Below are 23,676 nucleotides of genomic sequence, written 5' to 3'. Positions count from 1 at the left end.
CAAAGTCATAAAGAAAAATCTACATATTAACCATCACTGCTGACACAGAAGGTTCATTCACTTCTAAAGGCCTGCGCTGATTTTCTGTTTCTGTGAATGCATCTTTATAGCATCAGCAGCTTTAGGATAAGGGGTAGCAAATTTAAACAGAGTTGAGGAGAAACTATTTCTCCCAAAGGGTTGTGAATCTGCGGAATTCTCTACCCAAAGTGCGGTGGATGCTGGGACAGTGAGTAAATTTAACAAGGAGTTAGACAGATTTTTAATTGGTAATGGGTTGAAGAGTTATGGGGAGAAGGCAGGAAAATGGGGATGAGGAGCATATCAGCCATGATCGAATGGCGGAGGAGACTCAATGGGCCGAATGGCCTAATTCTGCTCCTATATCTTATGAATTTATGAACTAAGTAGAAATCACCAGTCAAAAAGCCCCACACGAATGAGATATATTAAGTGGAAAGTGTCTTCAAGGGAGCAGTGTCTGAGGAACCTATTTTTGGGGGGTTTATGAAGCATATAACACAATTATTTACACAGCGCCGTGTTACTTGTAAATGGCATCATTTAGGATGACAATAATATCTCAAAAGATTTCCCACTCTCCGAGGAAGACGGTTCCACTTTAAAGCTAATTTCTGTCAGACGATCATAATTCGTTTCAAATATTCACTGGCGATAACAATCGCTGTCAAAAGGATTGCAAGTCTAGGGATGGGTGCTTTATAGTTACACCAGGAGTTTGAAAGTAAACAAGGGAATTCTACTGCTAAACATTTCCTGTACCATTGCAAGCCCAGCCTTTAAAGAGGAAGTAACGCAAGAGACAATTTCCGCATTTGCTATTACAGGGAGCGCTAGCTGCTGAGTATGGGCTGGGAGAGTTTTGTCAGTTGTGTTTGTATAACTGGGATTTTATGGCCGGGTGTTGCTCCCGTTCGCCGCTACCAGCCGGACTGGAAGAGTCTGGACAGCAGACCCCTGCCCGCCTGGTACGACGAGGGTAAATTTGGGATTTTCATCCACTGGGGTGTCTTTTCCGTGCCCAGCTTCGGGAGCGAGTGGTTCTGGTGGAACTGGCGAGCCTTGCATCGACTCCAGTATGTGGACTTCATGAAAAAGAACTACCCAGAGGGGTTCACATACAGCCAGTTCGCCCCGGAGTTCACCGCAGAGTTCTTTGATCCGGATCAGTGGGCAGAGGTGTTTCGGAAATCCGGAGCCAGGTACAAGATTTGATTTGATATATTGTTGTCACATGTATTGGTATACAGTGAAAAGTATTGTTCTTGCCCGCTATACAGACAAAGCATAGGGTACCTAGGGGAGAAGGAGAGGAAAGGAAAGGGTGCAGAATGTAGTGTTATTGTCATAACTAGGGTATAGCGAAAGACCAACCTCATATAAAGGTAGGTCCATTCAAAAGCCTGATGGCAGCAGGGGAGAAGCTGCTGAAGAACGTCTAAACTCAGAAAATGCTATGAACAAGTAGAATCATAGAACCCCTACAGTGCAGAAGGAGGCCATTCAGCCTATCGAGTCTGCACCAACAATCCCACCCAGGCCCTATCCCCATATCCCTACATATTTACCCACTAATCCCTTTAACCAATGCATCCTGGGACACTAGGGGGCAATTTAGCATGACCAATCAACCTAACCCCCACATCTTTGGACTGTGGGAGGAAACTGGAGCACCCGGAGGAAACCCACGCAGACACGGGGAAAACGTGCAAACTCCAGACACTCAGTGACCCAAGCCGGGAATCGAACCCTGGAGCAGTGCTAACCACTGTGCTACTGTGCCGTAGTGGTGAAAGTTAATATTTACTGAGCGATGATTATAATAGAGTTGACAAGACATTAAAAATAGTTGCAAATTTAAATAAAAAAGAATATTTGTCACTTTTGTCTGATGTGATGGTTGACAAACCGGCAGTATTGTTCTTTTTAATTGTATTGGGTGGGTTAATATCAGCAAAATCATTTCATGCTGATTTCAACAGAGTTGCTAAACTGGTTGGTGGCATTTTCTTGAGGTTTGATCATATGATGCTCGGACCACATGATATTTCACAATGTGGTGCATGATCACTTGATACATACCTGGGAATAACATTGCGCCAGCTATCCCTGTGTTGTTCAGTGTGGTTGATTATCTTTGCTGGTTTTGTGTCAGCTTCCCTTCACTGGTATTGTATCCACCTTCCTCAGTGTGAAAACTGAAGCAAATTCCCTGAATTTTTTCTTCACAATTGTATCACAGCAGTGACAGAGGTTACAAACTGGAAATTTGAATTGTAAGCAGAAAATGTTGAAAACACAGTCAGTCCAATAGTTTCTGAAAACAGAAAAGCTGTTCTGGCAGAAACTTGTTCGCATTTCTGACCCCTGGTCCCAAAACCAATTGAATCTGTATTGAGCTCCAACTCCCTCTGTTCAGGCTCCTTATTAGATACTGGAGTAAAGTTTATTGATGGTGGATGTGTGAGATACAGGAAAGTACTTGGAAATGGGTTCTGCTGTTCTAAATACGATTATTTGAATATTACGGGATTAGGTGTATTTTCTTTGTATTCCATTGCATTTATCCATTTTTATAAAAACATAAAACAATAGGAGCAGGATTGGCCATTCAGACCTTTGAGCAATTATTGATCTCACTCTTGAACCCCTGAGCCTCCATTGCCCTCCGGGGCAGTGAATTCCAAAGATTCATCAACCCCTGAGGGAAGAAATTCCTCCTCATCTCAGTCCTAAATGACCTACCCTTATTGTGACACAGTGTTCTCTGGTGCTAGCTACCGGGTACGCTGCAGGAAAGGATGTCCCGAGGCATGGTACATTGGGGAAACCATGCAGACGCTACGACAATGGATGAATGAACACCGCTCGACAATCACCAGGCAAGACTGTTCTCTTCCTGTTGGGGAGCACTTCAGCGATCACGGGCATTCGGCCTCTGATCTTCGCGTAAGCGTTCTCCAAGGCAGCCTTCATGACACACAACAGCGCAGAGTCGCTGAGCAGAGACTGGTAGCCAAGTTCCGCACACATGAGGACGGCCTCAACTGGGATCTTGGGTTCATGTCACACTATCTGTAACCCCCACAGCTTGTCTAGATTTGCAGAATCTCACTGGCTGTCCTGTCTGGAGACAATACACATCTCTTTAACCTGTGCTTAATGCTCCCTCCATTCACATTGTTTGTACCTTTTAAGACTTGATTATCTGTAAAGACTGCATTCCAATCATTATTCTGTAAATTGAGTATGTGTCTCTGTATGCCCTGTTTGTGAGCATTTCTCCACTCCACCTGTCGAAGGGACAGCCTGTTCCGAAAGCTAGTGGTATTTGCTACCAAATAAACCTGTTGGACTTTAACCTGGTGTTGTTAAACTTCTTACTGTGTTTACCCCAGTCCAACGCCGGCGTATCTCCACATCATGTCTAGAACAACCAACCCAGGGAAATATTCTTCCTGCATCTTCCCTGTCCAGCCATAGAATCATAGAAAAGTTACAGCACAGAAGGAGGCTACTCAGCCCATCTTCTCCATGCCAACCCAATGATTCCCAGGTGCCCTTTCTAATCCCGCCTTCCTGCATCTGGCCAATAGTCCTGTGCTGTAACCACAGATGCTGCAAACCCTGTAACAAATTTGTATATTTGAATGAGCTCGCCTCTCATTTTTCTAAACTTCAGCAAATAAAGACCAAGTCTATTTACTCTTCCCTCATAGGACAATACCTTAATTCCAGGAATTAATTTGGTGAACCTTAGTTGCACCAGGAGTGCAATTATATCTTTCCTTTGGTAAAGAGACAAAAACTGCACATGATACTCCAAGTGTGGTTTCCTCCCACAGTCAGAAAGACGTGCTGGTTAGGTGCATTGACCACGCTAAATTCTCCCTCAGTGTACCCGAACAGGCGCTGGAGTGTGGCGATTCGGGGATTTTCACAGTAACGTCATTGCACTGTTAGTGTAAGCTTACTTGTGACACTAATAAATCAACTTTTAAAACTAAAAACCAAGGCTTATATAATTGCAATAAGACATGTTTACCACTTAACGCAAATCCTTTTGTAAAATAAATTTGTTAAAACATTTTATTAGAATTGAAGTATAGAATTGATGTCTAGAAGATCACCCTCTTTATGTCTCGCCATGATAGCATGAATGTTCTGTTAATGTGCCTATAATGTTCTAACAGAAACATTGGGTGGGATTTTACAGCCTTGCTCAGGCGAGATCATAAAATCCCACCTGAGGCCAATGGAAATTTCTGTTTTGGGAACCTCGCCCACCCCAATTCCGGGGCGGGCTGGGTGGTATGGTTTTGGTAATTATATTTGTGACATAGTCACTGCAATATTAATTTTATTCTGTAGTGGATTATGGGCAAACAGCACTGCGGTCTTTGAGTTGAGAATTGACTGATGTTCCATCCCCAGTGATGGACTAGCGTTTTCTTTAAACATATCCCTTTATTGCAGTTATTTCTAAATCAGATTAGGTTACCAAAATACATCCTAATATCACATTCAATCTGTTTCTTTGCTATATATTTCCTGCCGATTTTGTAGCTGTGCATTGAAAATACTCTGAACTCCATCATGGATGTTGATACATTAATCTCAATTATAACACGAGAACTCCTTTGAGAGTATTCCATTCTGTATTTCTTGATTGATGCAGCCCAAAGCAACACTCCGAGTGTTTATATTGGAGTTTGGTGAAAGTTAGGGTTAGGACAAAGAAGAGTTGGTGGCCTTGCTAAATAGGGCCTGGTGAGTATTTCTACTTCTCCAGTTGCAATTACTTGAAGTCTGCAATTCGGAGCTGGAGCTGTGGCTGGAGTCACTGTGGAGCATCTGCAAGGATGAGATATTCGTGGATAGCATGTACAGTGATGTGACCACATTTGCAGGTAAAATGTGCACCGGCAGAAAGGGAATGGGTAACTGCTCGGCAGAGCAAAAGCACTAGTCAGGTAGTGCAGGAGTCCCATGGGTCCATCTCCCTTTCTAACAGGTTTTTCATTTTGGATACTGCTGGGGGAGAGGGTTTCTCAGGGGAATGCAGCAACAGCTAATTCTAACAGGACTGGACAGACTAGATGATGATGTTTCCTCTAGCAGGATGGTGTAGGACAAGGGGTCACAGTCTCAGGATATAGGGTAGGCCATTTAGAACTGAGATGAGGAAAAATATCTTCACTCGGTGGTAAACCTGTGAAATTCGCTACCAGAGAAGGCTGCAGAGGCCAAGTCGCTGAATATATTTAAGAAGAAAATAGATGGACTCTAAAGGTGTCGGGGGTATGGGAGAGCACGGTAGTATGTCGTTGAGATAGAGGACCAGCCATGATCATATTGAGTGCTGGAACAGGCTCAAAGAGCCGAATGACCTAATCCTGCTCCTATTTTCTATATTTCTAATGTCATTTGTGTGGCCTAAGGAAAAACATTGGTAGGAAGAAAATCTTTACAACACTTGCCAAAAACTAATTTGGAAAATCTCAATGGAAGAGCAAGCTAAGTAGTTTTTGTTTGAATCCTTTGCTTCTCATAGAGCTGATCTTAGTTTGAAATGATCTAGAATATCCAGAAGTGTCGGGGACATTGGTATTGATTCTCAAGCAGCTTTCTTGTGGTTTGTGCTTTCAGGTATGTGGTTCTGACAAGCAAACACCATGAAGGATTCACAAACTGGGGATCATCCGTGTCCTGGAACTGGAACTCAATTGACACGGGTCCTCATCGAGACTTGGTGGGTGACCTGGGAGTCGCAGTTCGAAAACGGTTTGTATTTAATTCTGTGTAGTTGGGGAAATTGCAATGTATTTACAATCACATTGATGCATATTGACAATTAAAACCCATGCTAATCCCATAGAATATAAACAGAGTGGTACCAAAATACACCATTCTGAGTCAACCAGGATTTGATCAATGGTGTCTTCACAAAAGTTTAACACCCAACTGGAAACACACTGGGAATTAGTAACCTGGTTCAATGTGCATAGACTTTCCTGTGTAGGGAATCCCTACAGCTACTCAACTGTCCTAAAGCAGGCTTTGTGATGATGGGATTTTGTTTTTATTTCTTGTATTTACAGAAATGTTAACTAAAATTACAGGAATGCCTTGTAATCATTATTTTATTTTCTGCGACATTAACAGGAATATCCCCATTGTGGGGATATTGGAAATTGAAGTGAAACTTGCTGACAAGTTTGCCAAAACTTTAGCATTTCCATTTTTTAGCTTTCGAAACTTCAGGTGGCAAATGTATGCCTAAGCAAACACATATCATTCGGGGTTAAGGGAAAGGGAGGGAGGGCTGTGTTAAAATAAACTGTTAACGTTTAGCTAAGGTTTTTATTCTCAAAGAACGAGGATTATTTGCAGGGTCTGAGCCATTGAAATGTATTGCTGTGGGTAATGGTCTAGCTAAATCTTGAAAAGTTTCACAAGCACTCTTAAAAACCTATCCCCCAGCCTTCTCAACATTTACCCCTTCCCTCATTACAGACTCAGCCAATGCATTTGAGGCTTTTATTCCCATTGCCACATCTTTTGTTCTGCATCTTTATTAGTTACAATCTCATGGGTTCTCAAATGTGAGCTCCAGTTTTCTTCATCTAGTGCCTTACCTATCTTGTAAAAAGAATAAGAAGATTGCTTCTGAGGTTATTTATACCTACCCAGAATACTTAAGGAAGTGTCCTTAGAAATAGTGGCCATCTTCCAAGATTCTATAAACTCTGGAGCACTTCATACAGATTGTAGGATAGCAAATATAACCCCACTATTTAAAAAGGAAAGTAGAAAGAAAACAGGGAATTATAGACCAGTCAGCCTGACGTTGGTAGTGGAGAAAATTCTAGAGTCCGTTATAAAAGATTTAGTAGCACAACCCTTGGAAAACAGTGGCAGGATTGGAAGAGTCAGCATGGATTTATGAAAGGGACATCACGCTTAATAAATCTATTGCAATTCTTCAAGGACGTAACTAGTAGAGTGACGATGGGGAAACCAGGCGATGTAGTTTATTTGGACTCTCAGAAGGCTTTTGATAATGTCTCACGTGAGAGTTTAGTGTGTAAAATTGAAGTGCATGAGATTGGAGGTACTGTATTGAGATGGATAGAAAACTGGTTGGCAGTCAGGAAACAAAACATTAATTTCCTGAATGGCAGGCAGTGACTAGTGGGGTACTGCAGGGATCAGTGCTGGGACCCCAGCTAGTCACTATATAAATGATTTGGATGAGGGAACTAAATGTAATATCTCCGAATTTGCAAATGACACAAAGCTGGTGGGGGATCAGCTGTGACGGGGATGCAGAGAGCCTTCAATGTGATTTAGACAAGTTGAGTGAGTGGGCAAATGCATGACAAGTGCAGTTTAATGTGGATAAATGTAAAGTTATCCACTTTGGTAGCAAAAACAGGAAGGCAGATTATCTGAACAGTTGCAGATTAAGAGAGGGGAATGTGCATTGAGACCTTCAGTCGCTGAAATTAAGCATGTAGGTGCAGCAGGTGGTAAAGAAGGCAAATAGTATGTTGGCCTTCATAGCAAGAGGTTTCAAGTGCAGGAGCAGGGATGTCTTACTTCAATTATTCAGTGTGGAACCACACCTGGAATATTGTGACTGTTTTGGTCTCCTTATCTGAGGAAGATATTCTTGCTATAGAGAGAGTTCAGCAAATGTTTACCAGACTGATTCCTGGGATGGCGGGACTGACGTATGAGGAGGGATTGAGTTGGTTAGAATTATATTTGCTGGAGTTTCGAGGAATGAGGGGAGGATCTCCCAGAAATGTATAAAGTTCTAACAGGACTAGACAGGGTAGATGGGAGTTCAGAACCAGGGGTCACAGTCTAAGGATACAGGGTGAACCATTTAGGACTGAAATAGGGGGGGGGGGGGGGGGGGGGGGAATTTCCTCACTCAGAGTGATGAGCCTGTGAACATCACTACCACAGAAAGCAGTTGAGGCTAAAACATTTTAAGAAGGAGTTACATATAGCACTTGGAGCTTAAGGGATCAAAGGATATGGGGGGAAAGTGGGAACAGGTTGCTGAATTGGATGACCAGCCATGATCATAATGAATGGTGGAACAGGCTTGTCGGGCCAAATGGCCTACTCCTGCTCCTAGTTTATGTGCTTTTATGTTTGCTATAGTTGTTTCACTATTGATCTTAAATATTTGAATATATTGAAAACAAACTGAATGGTCCAGTTTGAAATTTAATACATCAAACATGTCCTTCTGTTGCAACAGGAATTTGACTTACGGAGTGTACCATTCTCTCTTTGAGTGGTTTCATCCTCTCTACCTGCATGATAAACAGAACCATTTCAAGACCCAGAAATTTGTTGTGGAGAAAACATTACCAGAGCTGTACGAGTTGGTCATGAGGTAATGGAATATGTACTTGTACAATATTGTCTGTGAGCGCACATCATTACTGAGACACAATGCCCCCCCGCCGCCACTGACTGACTGCGTTTCCCAACGTTCAACATCGGGAACCTCACTATAATAAATTAACATATAATTATCAGGCCCATACACCACAATCACCCCCACGTCAAAAAATCCACTCACAGCATATGCGAATGATGTGAAGCACGACTGGTCTCAGAAGGCGTGCACCTGGCGAGCACTACTCCCAGGGGAGCTTGGAAGTGCACTCAGTGCTCAGGAAGGAGAGGGTAGTGCCAGCTTGATGCCAGGCGGGTGCAACGGGGTGCACCCGAGTAAAGATTATTTCCTGATTTGCTAGCTGTGTGCTGGGGTGGCTCTTAAAAATGGCGCCTGGATCACTGAGTGTCTGATTTGATGGCAGGGTTAGCGAATCATCGATATGTCATGTGACATGTGTGATATATCATGTAAATGTGAAAGCCACCATTACCATCAGCGGCTTCAACGCTGCTTTTCCTGCCCGACATTGCCCTTCGCTGATATTGGGGAAAATTCCGGTCAGTGTGTATGCACAGGGTGGTGGCATTGACCACGGACTCTACTCACTTCTTTGGCTTTGCTACGTAGACCAAAATGTAATTCAAACCCGACAGTTTGCTTGGAGTATCGGTTTAAATGGTGCTGAGGGCAGAGGAGAGAGGGGGCATGTGTCCAGTATGGAAGAATTTTTCAAGCGGAATTAATTCTAAAATTGCCAAGAATTATCCGCTCTGCCATCTCAATTGAAAGGTCACAATGCTGCCCCTCAGTAAGTAAACCTGCCTGGAAATGATGCAGTGTGATATTACTGTGTGAAACATCACATTTCTTTTTTCCAAATGGTTAAACAACCTTGTTAAGATAACAGCAGAGTCCTTTCAGACACGTAATGGAGTGTTTGAACAATAATATTGCACAGTTTAATGTCCAGGCTTATAGCTAAGGTGGTATGATTTTTCGTAATTCCTCCTTGTTAGTTTTTGACCCCATCCAGGATAGATACTAAAAGATGGCACTCATTTTTCAGTGTCAATAATCCTGTTACAAGTCAGTAAGCATCTTGTGTGCCTTTAAGGAAAGATATAAAGATTGCATTTAAAGTTGTTTAAACTGCCATCACAATCAAACTTAAACTTAAAGCTATAGCTTATTCCTAACACCAACAGAACTAATATAACTTGTTTAAAATCATCTCTATTTCCTAACATGTGAATGTTTCCCCACCAGGTATAAACCAGATATCATCTGGTCAGATGGAGACTGGGAAGCACCAGATACCTACTGGAACTCCACTGGATTTCTGGCCTGGCTTTACAACGATAGCCCTGTCAAGGTACTTATTAGCAATATTCACAAGATCATTGTTGGCGATTATAATTAACTCATTTTTAATTTGTTTATCTATTTGGGGATGAGGTATGTTAAACCGTTCTTTTGTTCTTTTTTTACCCTGCATATTCAGCATTATGTCTAAAAGTTGTTCCATTTCTCTTGTGAACAATTCCCCTCCCTCCCAGCTTCTACCTGCTTTAGTTGTTCCTTCGTTTCATTTAATTTAGCTGTGTTAAAATTACATATTTGTCTTCTGATCCTGGATGTTCCTGACTGCAGCTCATGTTAAATTCAAGCGTTTTGTGGTCACTGTCTTCCTCTCCACCTGTAGGGATAGTATAACCTCCACCTAGTATACCTCTTATAAGAATCGATGCTTGAATTCTGGGTTATTGACAAATCAGCTGTTACAATCCTAATTGATGTTACAACTGGACGGAAAGATCCCAGAATGGATCCCTAGCTCAAAAGACAGTAACTTTAACTTTTTTAGAAAACGTGGAGGAAAAGTCACAAGGCTGCCATTTAGCTTCTAACAACAAAAAATTATTAACGTGAAACGTTTGACAATAATACAACATTCCTTCACTCTTATCTTTACAAATGTTTACATGTTTTAAGGATCGCACAGGATACAAAATATGTTTTATGTCATAATGTTTTCAGTAAACGCAGTTCCTGTAACCCAACAGGCTAGAAGTTCTCAGATAACACCCCACTCTGAAACCAATTGGCAGGTGCCACTCGATCAATCTTCCGCGGATTTTTCCTGAAATTCCCCCCAGATGTTTATCACACAAGTATTTCTGATATCCACTCACAAAAAGATGCCTGTTAACATCTTCTTCCAAACCAATCTCGGCTGTTTTAGCAACGATTGGCAGATCCTCTAGGTTTTCCAACTCTCCCTTCCTTATTCCTTTGTCTTGAATTGCAACATGCATCCAAATGTCCACACAACATCTCAAATACTCATTTCCCAAAAGAATACTGTTGTTTTCAAAGGTTGGAAGTAAAGACACCAAACTTATGATTTCTTCAGATATGTAGCTCTACTATAGCCAGCCTCACCATGTCTCACTTTAACTTCAGTGAACAACATCCTGTTCCAATGGCAGTTCCCCTTTGTTCCTTTTTACTTCAATATTCCTGTAGTTTCTTTTCCATTCCCTGGTTTCAAGAGCAAACTGTCCTTTAGTTCCTCTGGAGCTGTTTTCTTGTGCGCATTACTCCATTGCATGGCTTTCCTGCTGCTAGCAGAGTTGAGAGCTGTTCCCTCTCTGGCTTCCTATACCAACTGCCTGGATCAGGTTAAACACTAAAACTCAAAAGGTCTTCCCCCTAAAAGTGACCCCTGGTTGCGAAGCAGCATTGTATTCTTTCCGCAAGCTTGTGTTTACTTTTCCTGTCGTAAACTCACTTAACACAATTGAAACCCAGTTTGAACTGAAACCCAAACCTCCAGACATGCAAACATCCTTGTTTAACATGAATCTAACTAGACTTGCACCCCTTACACAAAAACACTAAATTAAACTCACTTAAATCTATACCTTATTTCTCATATTTCACAATACAAATAGCGATCACTTAAACCTACCTCTGTTTCTTGACACAGCATAAGCTGAGCACTGCCTCGTGTGATTGTCTTGCCAAATTGGGCTATGAACTGCATGTATTTTTCAGAGTTTGTATTAAAATAATAGAAATGTACTTTAAAATCATATTCCAAATCTAAGTTCCTATCCTATTTTTTTGGATTGCCTTTATACCTATGCAAACCTGGTTGTCTATTACAACATCCATTGTGTTAGCTTGGAGTTTTCTCCACATTAGAGATGTTCACTTCCTACCTTTAGCAGGATCCATTGCTTTGTCTTTCCAAGTGTCCCTCATGTATGGAGACATAAAGATGCCTGCTTTTTGTCCACTCCATCCTTTCTGAGTGCCATGTAACCTCTGAATGGTTTCTATTTCCCTAGGAAGCTACTTTTCATCACATCGCATGACATGCAGACAGACCATTCCCAGCACCACCACAAACCCTTCCACCCATTTCCAAATCTTACATATTTGTAAAATTCTGTGGAGCAAGAAACCAAGTTAGTGCTTCAGGCGAATGATCCTTTGTTAGAACTGAGGCAACTGAGAGATGTAACAATTTCTGTGCAATGTAGGGGAAAGGGTTAGTGGGGAGGCAGGGCAGGACAAAAGGAGAAACTCAGTGATTGGCAAGAGAGATTTACAAGACCAAGGAGATAGTAATGGGAGACATAAAGAACCAAAAAGGTGTGTCTGGAGGAGAGGTAAGTGGGAATAGTAGAATCATTACCAAATGCTGTGCTCCAAAAAATGGGCAAAGATCGTGATCAGAATTGTTGAACTCGATCTTGTAACCAACATTGTGTAAGTAAAAAAGACATTATCTGGCCATTATCACGTTTCTGTTTTGGGCTCTTGCTGTGCATCAGTTAACTGCCATGTTTCCTACATTTCAACAGTGACTGCACTTCAGAAGCATTGCATTGGATACAAAGTGCTCGGTGGCATCCTAAGAATTGTGAAAGGCACTATATAAATATCTGTTCCTTTTGCTAGGATACTGTGGTAACCAATGATCGTTGGGGAGCTGGTTGTTCCTGTAAACATGGCGGATTCTTCAACTGCGCAGACAAATACAGCCCCACCAAGCTTCAAAACCACAAGTGGGAGAAATGCACCACAGTCGACAAACAGTCATGGGGATATCGCAGAAACATGCACTTGAGTGAAGTATTGGATGTGCCATCCATTATCAGTGTACGTGCTCCTGATTAATCAATAGTGAACAGCACTAAAGAACAACAAAAGAACTAGAATGATAAGTTCAGGTGAAGGTGCATTGGAGCTCTGGTGTGAGCTACCTTTGCTAACAAGTGAATCAGAGTATTTCTAAAGGTCAGCTGTACCAATGTTATCAGGGAGGTTTCCAGGTTGTTACACAGTCTGTGCTGAGATATTACAATTGGCCTGAATCTTGCTGAATTTGGGAAGGATGCTTTTGATTACCAGCAAGCCCGCTATGTTGAAAGTGCATGGATGTTGGGTACAGAAGTGATGCCTCTGCACTAAATAGCCTGTTGATGCTCCAAATCACCACTCTCACATAACCATAAGGCTTTGAAAGTTCCTATCAATCCAAATGATAGAAGGAGCTGAAGGAACTTTAGAGGCAGAGGGGAGAAAATTGATGAGCTGCAATAATCAGCAGCATAAAGTAATTCTGTATATTTAAATGGGGATTGTTTGACAAAAAAATGACTGACAAACCATTTATTTTTCTTAGGGAGATAAATGAGCATTCAGGTTTTAATGTGCTTTGACATGATTTATATCAGTGTTTATGGGGTTTACAAATAAATGGAAAAATGTTTGCCACATTGTTTTGTCCATGTTAATCAAATGAAATGAGGGCTATTTATTCAGCAGGTATTGAAAGGATGTAGATAATGGGAACAAGGTAAATACTCTGCATATGTTGGGTGCTGTAAAACTGCCAAAACATGGTGTTCCATTACTGTTATGAGGCCGAAGCTTAAAACAGCAACAATGGACAATATAGACAGTAGCTCTATCTCACTGACTTTTCTTTCTTCGACAGAATTTGATGGACGCTGTGTCTTTTGGAGGCAACTTGCTGCTTAATATTGGTCCGACCAAAGAAGGCACTATCCCTGTCATTTTCCAAGAAAGGCTGGAGGCCATTGGACAATGGTTAAATGTTAATGGTGAAGCAATATATGCATCAAAGCCATGGCGAGTGCAGAAGGAAAACTCTACAGACATATGGTAAAGTCTGTCAGGGTTAAATATAGCATAGCTGTTTCTCCTCCCTTCACTTTATTGCCCCCTTCTTCATAGTTATCTTTAGTTGAACCTCGTGCTTAAATACAAAGTGAGAAACATAGAACAACTTTGATACTGCTGATATGCAGAGAGTGCAATGGACAAGGAATAGATACTAAGCAGAAGGGGGGAAAGTGAAAAAGAGAGGCTGTGGGAGGGAAAGAGGTGAGAGGTCAGAGGGACTGGGGCTCTAGAGGACAGGTACACAGTGAATGAATGAACAGTCATCAATGGTGGAGTGGAGAGTGTGGGGAACAAGGAGATTTCAGAGAGGCGGAGGGATGTAGCTGGCAGTGATCGTTGAGGTTGTTTCAGATGTGGCGATGGAGGGGCTTGAACAAAGATCAAGAACCATGGCCAACAAAGGTATGAAAGCAACAAATATTGAAAAAAAATCACTTTCACTAAGTAATTTTTGTGGATTGACTTTAGTGTTTCTACAACAACACATTGATCTCTTCTCACTAAGTATATTTCAAAGCAGCTCACTTAACTGGTACCCCATCCACAAATATTCTTCCCCTTTACCGTCAACAAACAGTGACAACAGTGTGTACAAGACAAGATGACATCTACAAGATGCAGTGCAGGAACTTGCCAAAGTTCCTTAGGCAGCACCTTCCAGACTCTTCCAGAAGGCGAAGAGCAGCAGACACATGGGAAGAACACCATATGGAAGTTCCCCTCCCAAGTCACTCACCATCCTGACTTGGAAATATACTGCCGTTCCTTCACTGTTGCCAGGTCAAAATCCTGGAATTCCCTCCCTTACAGCACTGTGGGTGTACCGACACCACAGTACACTGGCCCTGCAGCAGTTCAAAAAGGCAGCTCACCACTACCTTCTCCAGAGCAAATAGCGATGGGCAAAAAATGCTGTAAATGGTAAAAAAAAACTTATTCTCCAACATCAGTATCAAAATTCAGTTATAACACTGGGTTTAGTATAACATTTGAATATCAATCTTAGGACTTCAATGGTCTGTGGTCTTTCACACCAGGTAATAAACAGCCTGCAAGAGAGCTGACATGCAGCTTTTCATACAATTGTTGGATGTGCAGCAGCAGATTCTATAATGCTATTCAGTTCTCAATTATCATTTCTTTTGAAGGGAATTTTCCAGTGGTGATTCCTGCATGGACCAACAACAGTAAAATCATGGCTTATGATCTGAGTATTGAAAATGCCCTAAGGACAGTGTTGAGTTCTGTAATAACTATCTGTGTGCAATTGATAAACATTAGTTTTGTGAAAGAGATGTTACTTCCTACGATCTGGCTTCTAACTGTTGTGTCAAACTCAGATGTACCTTTGCACAATTTCAACACTCATGTTCTCCATGAAACCTGAGATTGTAAATGCTCTGTGTTCATGTATCATGGATAAAGAATCATAGAATCCCTACAGTGCAGAAGGAGGCCATTCGGCCCATCAAATTTGCACCGACCATCAAATCCCACCCAGCCCCTATCCCCGTAGTCCCACATATTTAACCTGCTAGTTCCCCTGACACTAAGTGGCAATTTAGCATAGCCAATCAACTTGACCCGCACATCTTTGAAGTGTGGGTGGAAACTGGAGCACCCGGAGGAAACCCACGCAGACACAGGGAGAACGTGCAAACTCCACACAGACAGTGACCCAAGCTGGGAATCTAATCCGGGTCCCTGGTGCTGTGAGGCAGCAGTGCTAACCATTGTGCCATTCTGCCGCCCATATATATAATCCCCATTTCCAGTAGAGGTTATGTTGAACAATGAATATTTAAAAATCACATTTCTCACAAGCCTCTGTCTTTAATTTGGTGTTTACCTGTGTGATGTGTCTTTGCCTCCAGGTACACTAGTAAGGGATCTTCAGTTTATGCGGTGTTCATTAAGTGGCCCAGTGATGATCTCCTAGATCTGGAATCTCCGAAGACCTCACCAAACACCAAAGTAAGTGCCATGGGATTTGTTCTCCTCTGTGGCTGTTTCTTCACCTTTATCTGACCTGTGCACAGCTGTCTCCTCTGGAACCACAGGAGGAGCTGGACATCTGACGTATTTGAGATCACTGTTAACCCCGTGGACCAGCAGACAGTGACACTCCATTGTTGGTTTTGCCTCTGGTAGTTATCAAGTTGCTGAATCTGCATAGATGTTACTCGGGTTCTGCAATTGATTAATAAGGTCCAATGAGGTTGAATAGAGAAAAGCTCAGTTGTCTGATATTTCTTCGTCATTTGAACTTTGTTTCTTTTTGTCTTGTTAAATCCATTATTTTTGCTTTTTGCAAGCTCTACTTAACCTCTCTTATTCCTTTGTCTCACTCTCACCTTTTAATCTTTAACTATGTTTCTCTTTTGCCACTCACAACATCCCTTGCTCTCAAATTCTAACTTCCACAAACTTTATATCATCCGAATCTCTTCTGACCTAGCTCGCACCAAGTTCCCTTCACCCATCCCCCACTCTGCTGGCTGTTCTACACCACAACTTTAAGCAACAACACAACTTTAAAATTCCATTGTTTTCACGTTCATCCGTGCTCTTCCAACCCCACATCCCTCTTGAGATGTCTGCTCTCCTCTAATTCCGGCCTGTGAAATATCCCCAATATTAATCACTCCATCACTGGCAGCCGTGCATTAAGCTGGCAAGAAGCTAAGCTCTGGAATCTCTCTTTCCACCATAAGACTCTCCTTAAAACCTATTTCTTTAACCAAGCTTTTGATTATCTACCCTAATATCATTACATGGCTCAGTGAGAATTTGCTTTATAATGCTCCTGTGAAACATCTTGGGATCTTTTATGGCATTAAATGTGCCACATAACTGAAGACAACAGCAACAGGTATTTATGTACTTTTGTTAATTCTTCAGTGTACTAAATGTCTTTTGGAATTTGCATGTTTGGTGTAACTTGCTACGATAATTTTTATTTTACTTTAGGAAATTGTAGTAATATTTTTACCTTCTCTTGTGATGCTAAGGACACTGCAGCCTGAAATCACCCTCATAGAAACATCGAAGATAGGAGCAGGAGGAGGCCATTTAGCACTTGGAGCCTGCTCTACCATTCATTACGATCATGGCTGATCAATAGCCCTTTCCTGCTTTCTCCCTGTAACCTTTGATCCCATTCAGCCACCTCTTGAATACATTCAATGTTTTGGCATCAACTACTTTCTTGGTAATGTGTTCCACAGGCTCACCACTCTTTGGGTGAAGAAATGCCCTAAATGGTCTATCCTGAATCCTCAGACTGTGACCCCTGGTTCTGGACTCCCCACCATTGAGAATATCCTCCCTGCATCAATCCTGTCTGGCTCTGTTAGAATTTTATAAGTCTGTATGAGATCCCCCTCATTAGTCTGAACTCCAGCAAAAACAATCCTAACCTAGTAAATCTCTCCTCATACATCAGTCCCGCCATCCCTGGAACCAGCCTGGTAAACCTTCGCTGCACTCCCTCGAGAGCAAGGACATCCTTCCTCAGAAAAGGAGACCAAAACTGCACACAATATTTTGGGTGTGACTTCACCAAGGCCCTGTATAATTGCAACAACACATCCCTGCTCCTGTACTCGAAACCTTTCGCAATGAAGGCCAACATGCCATTTGCCGCCTTTACCGCCTGCTGGACCTGCATGCTTACCTTCGGTGACTGGTGCACAAGGACACCCAGGTCCTGCTGCACACTCCCCTCTCCCAATTTACAGCCATTCAGGTAGTAATCTGCCACCTTGTTTTTGCTTTCGAAGTGAATAACCTCACATTTATCCTAATTATACTGCATCTGCCATTGATTTGCCCACACACCCAACCTGTCCAGGTCATTCTGAAGGATCTCTGCATCCTTGTCACAGTTCACCCTCCCACCCAACTTGGTATCATCTGCAAACTCAGAGATGTTACATTTGTTCCCTCATCCAAATCATTAATATATAGGGTCCGATTTTACCATTGCGCGCGCCCACTTTCAGGCGTGAAAACTTGGTAAAGTCAGGCGTGAGGCCATTAACGCGATCTGCGCCCGGGTCTGCGCAGATGCCCACTTTACCAAGGCCCAAAAATGGCCGCGATCCTATTCGTGTCTGAAACAGACGCAACGGCGATTTAAATGCGTTTGCATGCATTTAAATTGAATTAATGGGCTGCCTGCCCAACTTTACCAGCATTTCCCCCTTTAACATCGCGTTCGCGTGTCCAGATTCGGCGCGAAACAGATCTGCTCGGCAAAGGTCTGTTTTGAGCGCTCCAGCTTCTGAAGAGGTAAGTTCAGAGCTTCCAACGGCTCTCTGATTCAGATTGGTGGTGGAGGGGGGAGGGAGGTGGGCCAGATCATTCTCTGGGGAGTGGGGGAGGAGGGCAGAGGGAGGCCCGATTGCTTTCTGGTGATGGGGGCGAGGGAGGCCAGATTGCTTTCTGGTTGGTGGGGGGGTGGGGGAGGAGGCCCGATCATTCTCTGGTGGGGGGTGAGACGGGGGGCAGGGGGGTCCGCTGCCACTCTGCGGGCAATCGGTGGGGGGAAAGGGGGCAGAGGGTCGTGATCGGTCTGGGTAGTGGGGGAGGGGGGCAGTGGGTGGATAAGGGGGACAGTTATGTTGTGGGAGTGGGGCGATGTCTGTGGGGGCCATCGCTCCTGCTGTTCGCTCTTGAGCCGCTTTATCTGCTTTTTGCAGCCCGGGAGTGATGTGACAGGGGCGCATTTTTCAAATTTTTTTTCTCACTGCGCATGCACAGTTCAAAGCTCCGATCGTTTCAGGTGTGATAAGCCCCGCCCACAGTGCGATTCAGACCCGTGATTTCTTTTTCAAGCTCAGTGCGTATGGGGGCATCTGAGAACAGGTTTCCAAGTCGGATCTGAATTGCGCCCAGATTCAGCACTTCGAATGAAAATGGTAAAATCGGGCCCATAGTGTGAATAGCTGGGGTCCCAGCACCGATCCCTGTGACACCCCACTAGTTATTGCCTGCTAATTTGAAAAGCACCCATTAATTCCTACTCTTTGTATCTTCTCTGCCAACCAGTTTTATATCTATCTCAATACACTTCCCCCAATCCCATGTGCTGTAATCTTGCATGATAATCTCTTGTGCGGGACTTTGTCAAACGCTTTCTGAAAGTCCAAATATACCACATCTACTGGTTCCCCCTGTCAACTCAACTAGTTACATCTTCAAAGAATTCCAACAGATTTGTCGAGCATGATTTCCTCATGCTCCTTTTGCACCCAGATATCTCATTCCCTTCTGCACCTCCCTCCTCCACATCCCCTCTTTGACTAGTAACAAAATCACAAAATAATTATTTAGTCATTCTTAACTTCCCTGTCCTCAGTCACTATCCCCTTCACAAAACTCCATGCTGCTGTTGACTGATCCAGTGGGTAGAATTTTACAGGAAAAATTCTAAGTGTCCAGCTAGCGTGAAAATGGAAGAGTTGCAGATCCGTCTTTTGTGTGAGTTTTTACTCCCAATCTTGAGCATATGGTGCATGAAAAAATGAGCTCGAGGCAGTGGGCAGGGCTTAATTCGCCAGCCAGCAGCAGAGGGACCTATTGCACCTGTGCAGACCTCATGCGCAATTCCAACAGCAGAGGCTTGACACAGAGAGAGAGAGCTGGCAGGCCTCTGCTGTTGGAGCCAGCCTGAACCAACCAACCCCCCCCCCCCCCAACCCCCCACCAACCCCTGCAATTGGAGGGGCCCATGGCCGATCGCGAGCCCCACACCTGAAAATGTAGGCCACACCGCCCAGACTGATCGTGCCCCCCTCCTGCGGCAGCAGGGCCCCCCCTTCCTCTGCCGATCACAGGCAGAGCAGCAGTGCCCCTCCACCCTCCTTCCTCCACCGATCTGATGCAGAGTAGCAGTGGGGCCCCCTCTTGCTCCCCCACCGATTGCAGCTGCAGAGTACGCGGTGGCCCACCCTCCCTCCCTCCCTGACCAGGCCGCCCCTTCAGGTCCTGCCACTGGTTCCAGGCTGTCAGGGCCAAGGTGCCTGGCTGGCACTGCCAGAAGCACTGCCCAAGTGGCTCCTTGCCCTCGGCCTCCCCAGGGGTGCCTTAATGGCCTCTGATTCTACCGGCAAGAGCAACACGACTGATCCCCATTCATGGGGAGCAGGTGTTTTCCTTGCTGGATAGAACCTCCCGACAAGGCCACAAAGGCACGCACGCCTGGACGATTGAGCGCCGAGCTCACTAAGCAGATGTAAATGAAGATTGGAATAAATTAACTTAATATATTCAGCCTCTTGCAGGAAATGGGTGAGAGGCTGACTGCATCGGAAATCCGGTATGGTACGATTGCGAGAGCCAGGAAATTGGATCCTGATTTCTCAATTATCGTGCAATTTTACCGGCTCACTGGGCGGGGTGAGGGGCAAACCGGTAAAATCACGGCCACTATCTCTCTTTGAGATAATATCTGGCTACATCGTAGTCAAAACTCAAAAGGATGAATCCAAGTAGAGATGTAAAAAGCTGCATGAAACTTGAGGGTTTCATCAGCTACCTTCATGGACCACCATCATATCATGCTGAGAAATATGGAGCACAGGTCTGAAGGAGCATTGCAAGTGCTGGATTTGCGTACGGGAAACAGGGGAGGGACTGAGAGAACTTTTCTCAGGAAATTGTGTAGACTGGGAAAGAAGTGAGCTTGCTGTGTTGAATCTTTTTGTGTTCTCTCTTCAGGTGACGATGCTGGGAATTCCTGATCCTCTGAAATGGAAGAGTTCTCCAGGGCAGGGAATCCTCATCTACTTGTCCCCTATTTCTCCGTTCAATCTCCCATCGGAAAATGGTTGGACAGTGAAACTCGAAGGAGTTTCATAATCGGGAGAAGCTGTCTGTTTACTTGAGAAGAAGCTCGGTCCTTTGAAGCAGCTCTTGGTTTAAAAAGGTTTTGAGTGACTTCGCACTTATGTGACAAAACAATTGCTTCAAAATTTTTGATATAAATCAGCATGATTCATTTTTTGATAACTTGAAAGCATTTGTTGCACTGCTGTCTTTGGAAGCGGCAAGTAGAAGTGGGGTTTGGTAGTGGCAAGAAAATAGATAGAAAATATGACGATAGGTTATTGTACAGATCGTAGCTTATGTCACCTGACTAAACATTGCAAGCAGAATTTGACACAGTTTTGGGATAACTATTCTGTTTTCAGGGGCTGCTTTTTCATTCTCATTAATTCCTGTTTTAAGTGATTCAGTCGCGTAGAAATATTCCTTCTGCGTTTATGTTGAAGATTTCCTTTCTTACAAAACGGAGCAGTACCCAAGATTTTATAATATTTTTTATACAAAAACAGAAAATGCTGGAAAATCTCAGCAGGTCTGACAGCATCTGTGGGGAGAGAATAGAGCCAACATTACAAGTCTAGATGACCCATCGTCAAATAATATTTACTATACATGGACTTAAAACTTTTAACTTGGAACCTATCGATATGATTTTGTTAATTTGCTATAAATTTCTAACTATTTGGCACAACTTATGGAGTTGCCTTGTGCCAAATGAGTCTCTTAACTGCAGTCCCTTAAAAATATTAATGGTCAGGTGGGTAGTACACTCCAGCATTGTATGATCACCTGTGATTTAATGAGACATAAATTGGAACCCCTGAATACTGAAACATCCTAGTTGCAATAAAACATATAACCACTTGATATGGCTCACAACAGGTGCCAAAACAAGAAACTTATTAAAACCTGTTGGTGTCTCTTGTCGCGGTTCTGCAGCTGAAATGTGAGAATTGCTTTAACACAAAGTTAACGTTGCATCATTGGAACCAATAATGTCATTGGGTGGAATTATTGAATATTATGTCAACTCCCGCCTGTCTTCTGCAGAACCCTCATTGTTGGCAAATTTTGTGAGGTAAAAATTGTGGCTGGGAATGTGACAGGTTGGAGTTGTTGTCGCTCCTGTGCTCAGGCTGATGTGCCACTACCCACTTTCTCACTGCTCCTCCAATCACACGCTGTTTCCCTTTCGCTTTTGCTGCTGATTGAGCCTGTCAGCAGCAAGCATGAGAGTAGAACAGCCTGTGATTGGCAGAGGAGCTCCTCACAGGTTCTGTAAAAGAGTAGACTGCACTTGTCTTACAGGTGAGTGAAGAAGAGGAAAGCTGTGGATCTTGACAGTCTTGTTTCACCTGACCTTAGCAGTCATCTATATTAAAGAAGATGGAACTCAAAATATTTAAAGAACCATTTGGAAATCGGCCCTTGATCTCGGTCCAAAAGGAACCTACTTCAAGTGGACAAAACCAACAGTTCGTGATGTAACAGAATTTGGTCTGTGAGAGAAACGGACAGTTAATCATACATGGGTATAGGTCAGACACCCTTAAAATACATGTGCCAACACAAAGCGTAATTAAGTTGATTCCTTTAGTTTTGTGACATTATGTTGGCATCAGTGGTAAAATGAAAGAAATTCCAGTAATTCTATTTGTATCCAGGAAGATGATGTCAGTCCAGATAGGAAGACAAGTTTTAGATAACATATACGTTCATGAGTAATTAAACACCAGAGTCTTAGATGATTGCAAGGATCGACTAGATCAATACATTAGTAAATTTGGATATGACATCTCTCCGGTACCTGAATATCTGACAGATCTAATAAAAAGGATTGAAACTTCTTATTGACACTTTTGTATTCTACAACAACAAAACATGGAACTTAAGGAAGAGATACTTGTGGCGACTAGGGGATTTTCGCAGTAACTTCATTGCAATGTGAATGTAAGCCTACTTGTGACTAATAAATAAACTTTACTTTTTACTTTGGAGTTAAGAGAAATCAGTATAATTTGGGACAAACTATTGGGATTCTATTATGGGACAAGATGATATCACAAATATTTGGTGTAACCGTATTCATTGTTTTAACCATAGAAACTATGAGCTTGATCAGTGTAAAGTGAAAGGTTAACAATTTGGAACAATGTCTATTTGTCATTACATGCAAAATGAAGGTAGAGATTTGAAAGGATGATGAGGGATCAGTATATTGATTAAATATTTCTCACACAATCTGGGGAATGTAAGTAAGCTTGGATGGTGCTTTTAAGTAAAAATAATTCTCAGACTAACCTTATTGAATAAACTAACAGGATCAAATGAAGCCAGCTTTGAAGTAACATATGATTCCTTGACAATCACTTATGTGAATCTGTCTTGTGGGTCTCTGAGGGCGTAAAGGTGACTATAGTCCCCGAGGGAGATGGACACGGCCAGACAGTGGCCTGTCAATGTCCCTTGGCACAGGTTGGCACCATATCTGTTCCAAGGGATGGGCCCCAGTGGGAGCCTCATGGGATAGGGGGATTAATTCAGATTTGGTTGTGGGCCGGGAGTGGACGGAGGAGCAGGGGGATGCCAGCAATGGCCATTTGAGAGGGGTAGAGAGTGGGGGATGAAGGGGCCGATGATTTGTTGTGGAGTGGGGAAAGGAATGAGAAGGCGCCCTTTAAGGATGGCACCCTGACCTCAGTGCAGCTGGGTTTTGGCAGTGTGTTGAGCACTCCCCGTCCCTCTGCATGACAGCGTGAAATGTACCCTTTGATTTTATTTTAGGCAGATGTCATATGTTCTGGATAGAAAACTGGCCTGTTTCTCGGAGAAACACACTGGTTTTCTCACCAGAAACAACACTGCCAGTTTTTGGTAGGATTTCCCCCATCGTTTGATAAGATGTTAGCCATCTGCTTGTCCAGAAGATGAAAGAAGATACATGCTTTCATGGAACTGATCACCCATTGAAAGTTATAGAGATCTTTTGGGTAAAATGAGCATGAGTTATTTTAGGTGATGTACATGAAATTAGTTTAATGTAGAAAGAAGACAGAACAATGCTCATGAGAAGGTTCAATTGTCTGGATGCATAATTCTGACATTGATTTATCTAATTTTGTATTACATCTCCATCCTAATTGATATTTTTCTTTAAATAAAACTTTGGATTCACCATC

At 43.0% G+C, this 23,676-nt stretch overlaps 1 protein-coding gene across 1 annotated transcript; it reads left to right on the top strand.

The window, feature by feature from the left end:
• Window positions 1-735: 735 nt before the first annotated feature.
• On the top strand, window positions 736-23,676 carry LOC144509252 (tissue alpha-L-fucosidase-like). Its single transcript, XM_078237824.1, has 8 exons — window positions 736-1,223; window positions 5,671-5,805; window positions 8,300-8,437; window positions 9,713-9,818; window positions 12,416-12,616; window positions 13,458-13,645; window positions 15,541-15,640; window positions 20,390-23,676. Exons 1-8 carry the CDS (start codon window positions 868-870, stop codon window positions 20,528-20,530), a joined length of 1,365 nt encoding a protein of 454 aa, XP_078093950.1. The 5' UTR covers window positions 736-867; the 3' UTR covers window positions 20,531-23,676.

Source organism: Mustelus asterias, chromosome 21 (assembly GCF_964213995.1).
Source record: "Mustelus asterias chromosome 21, sMusAst1.hap1.1, whole genome shotgun sequence".
Lineage (NCBI taxonomy): Eukaryota > Metazoa > Chordata > Chondrichthyes > Carcharhiniformes > Triakidae > Mustelus > Mustelus asterias.
This window is presented reverse-complemented; position numbering and strand designations above follow the sequence as displayed.

Excerpts from the sequence above, each read along its gene's own strand:
- LOC144509252 (XM_078237824.1), top strand. The coding sequence starts at position 868 with ATGGGCTGGGAGAGTTTTGTCAGTTGTGTTTGTATAACTGGGATTTTA. Across the intron at positions 8,438-9,712 it reads CTGTACGAGTTGGTCATGAG|GTATAAACCAGATATCATCT; the intron begins GTAATGGAATAT and ends TTTCCCCACCAG. Across the intron at positions 9,819-12,415 it reads ACAACGATAGCCCTGTCAAG|GATACTGTGGTAACCAATGA; the intron begins GTACTTATTAGC and ends TCCTTTTGCTAG.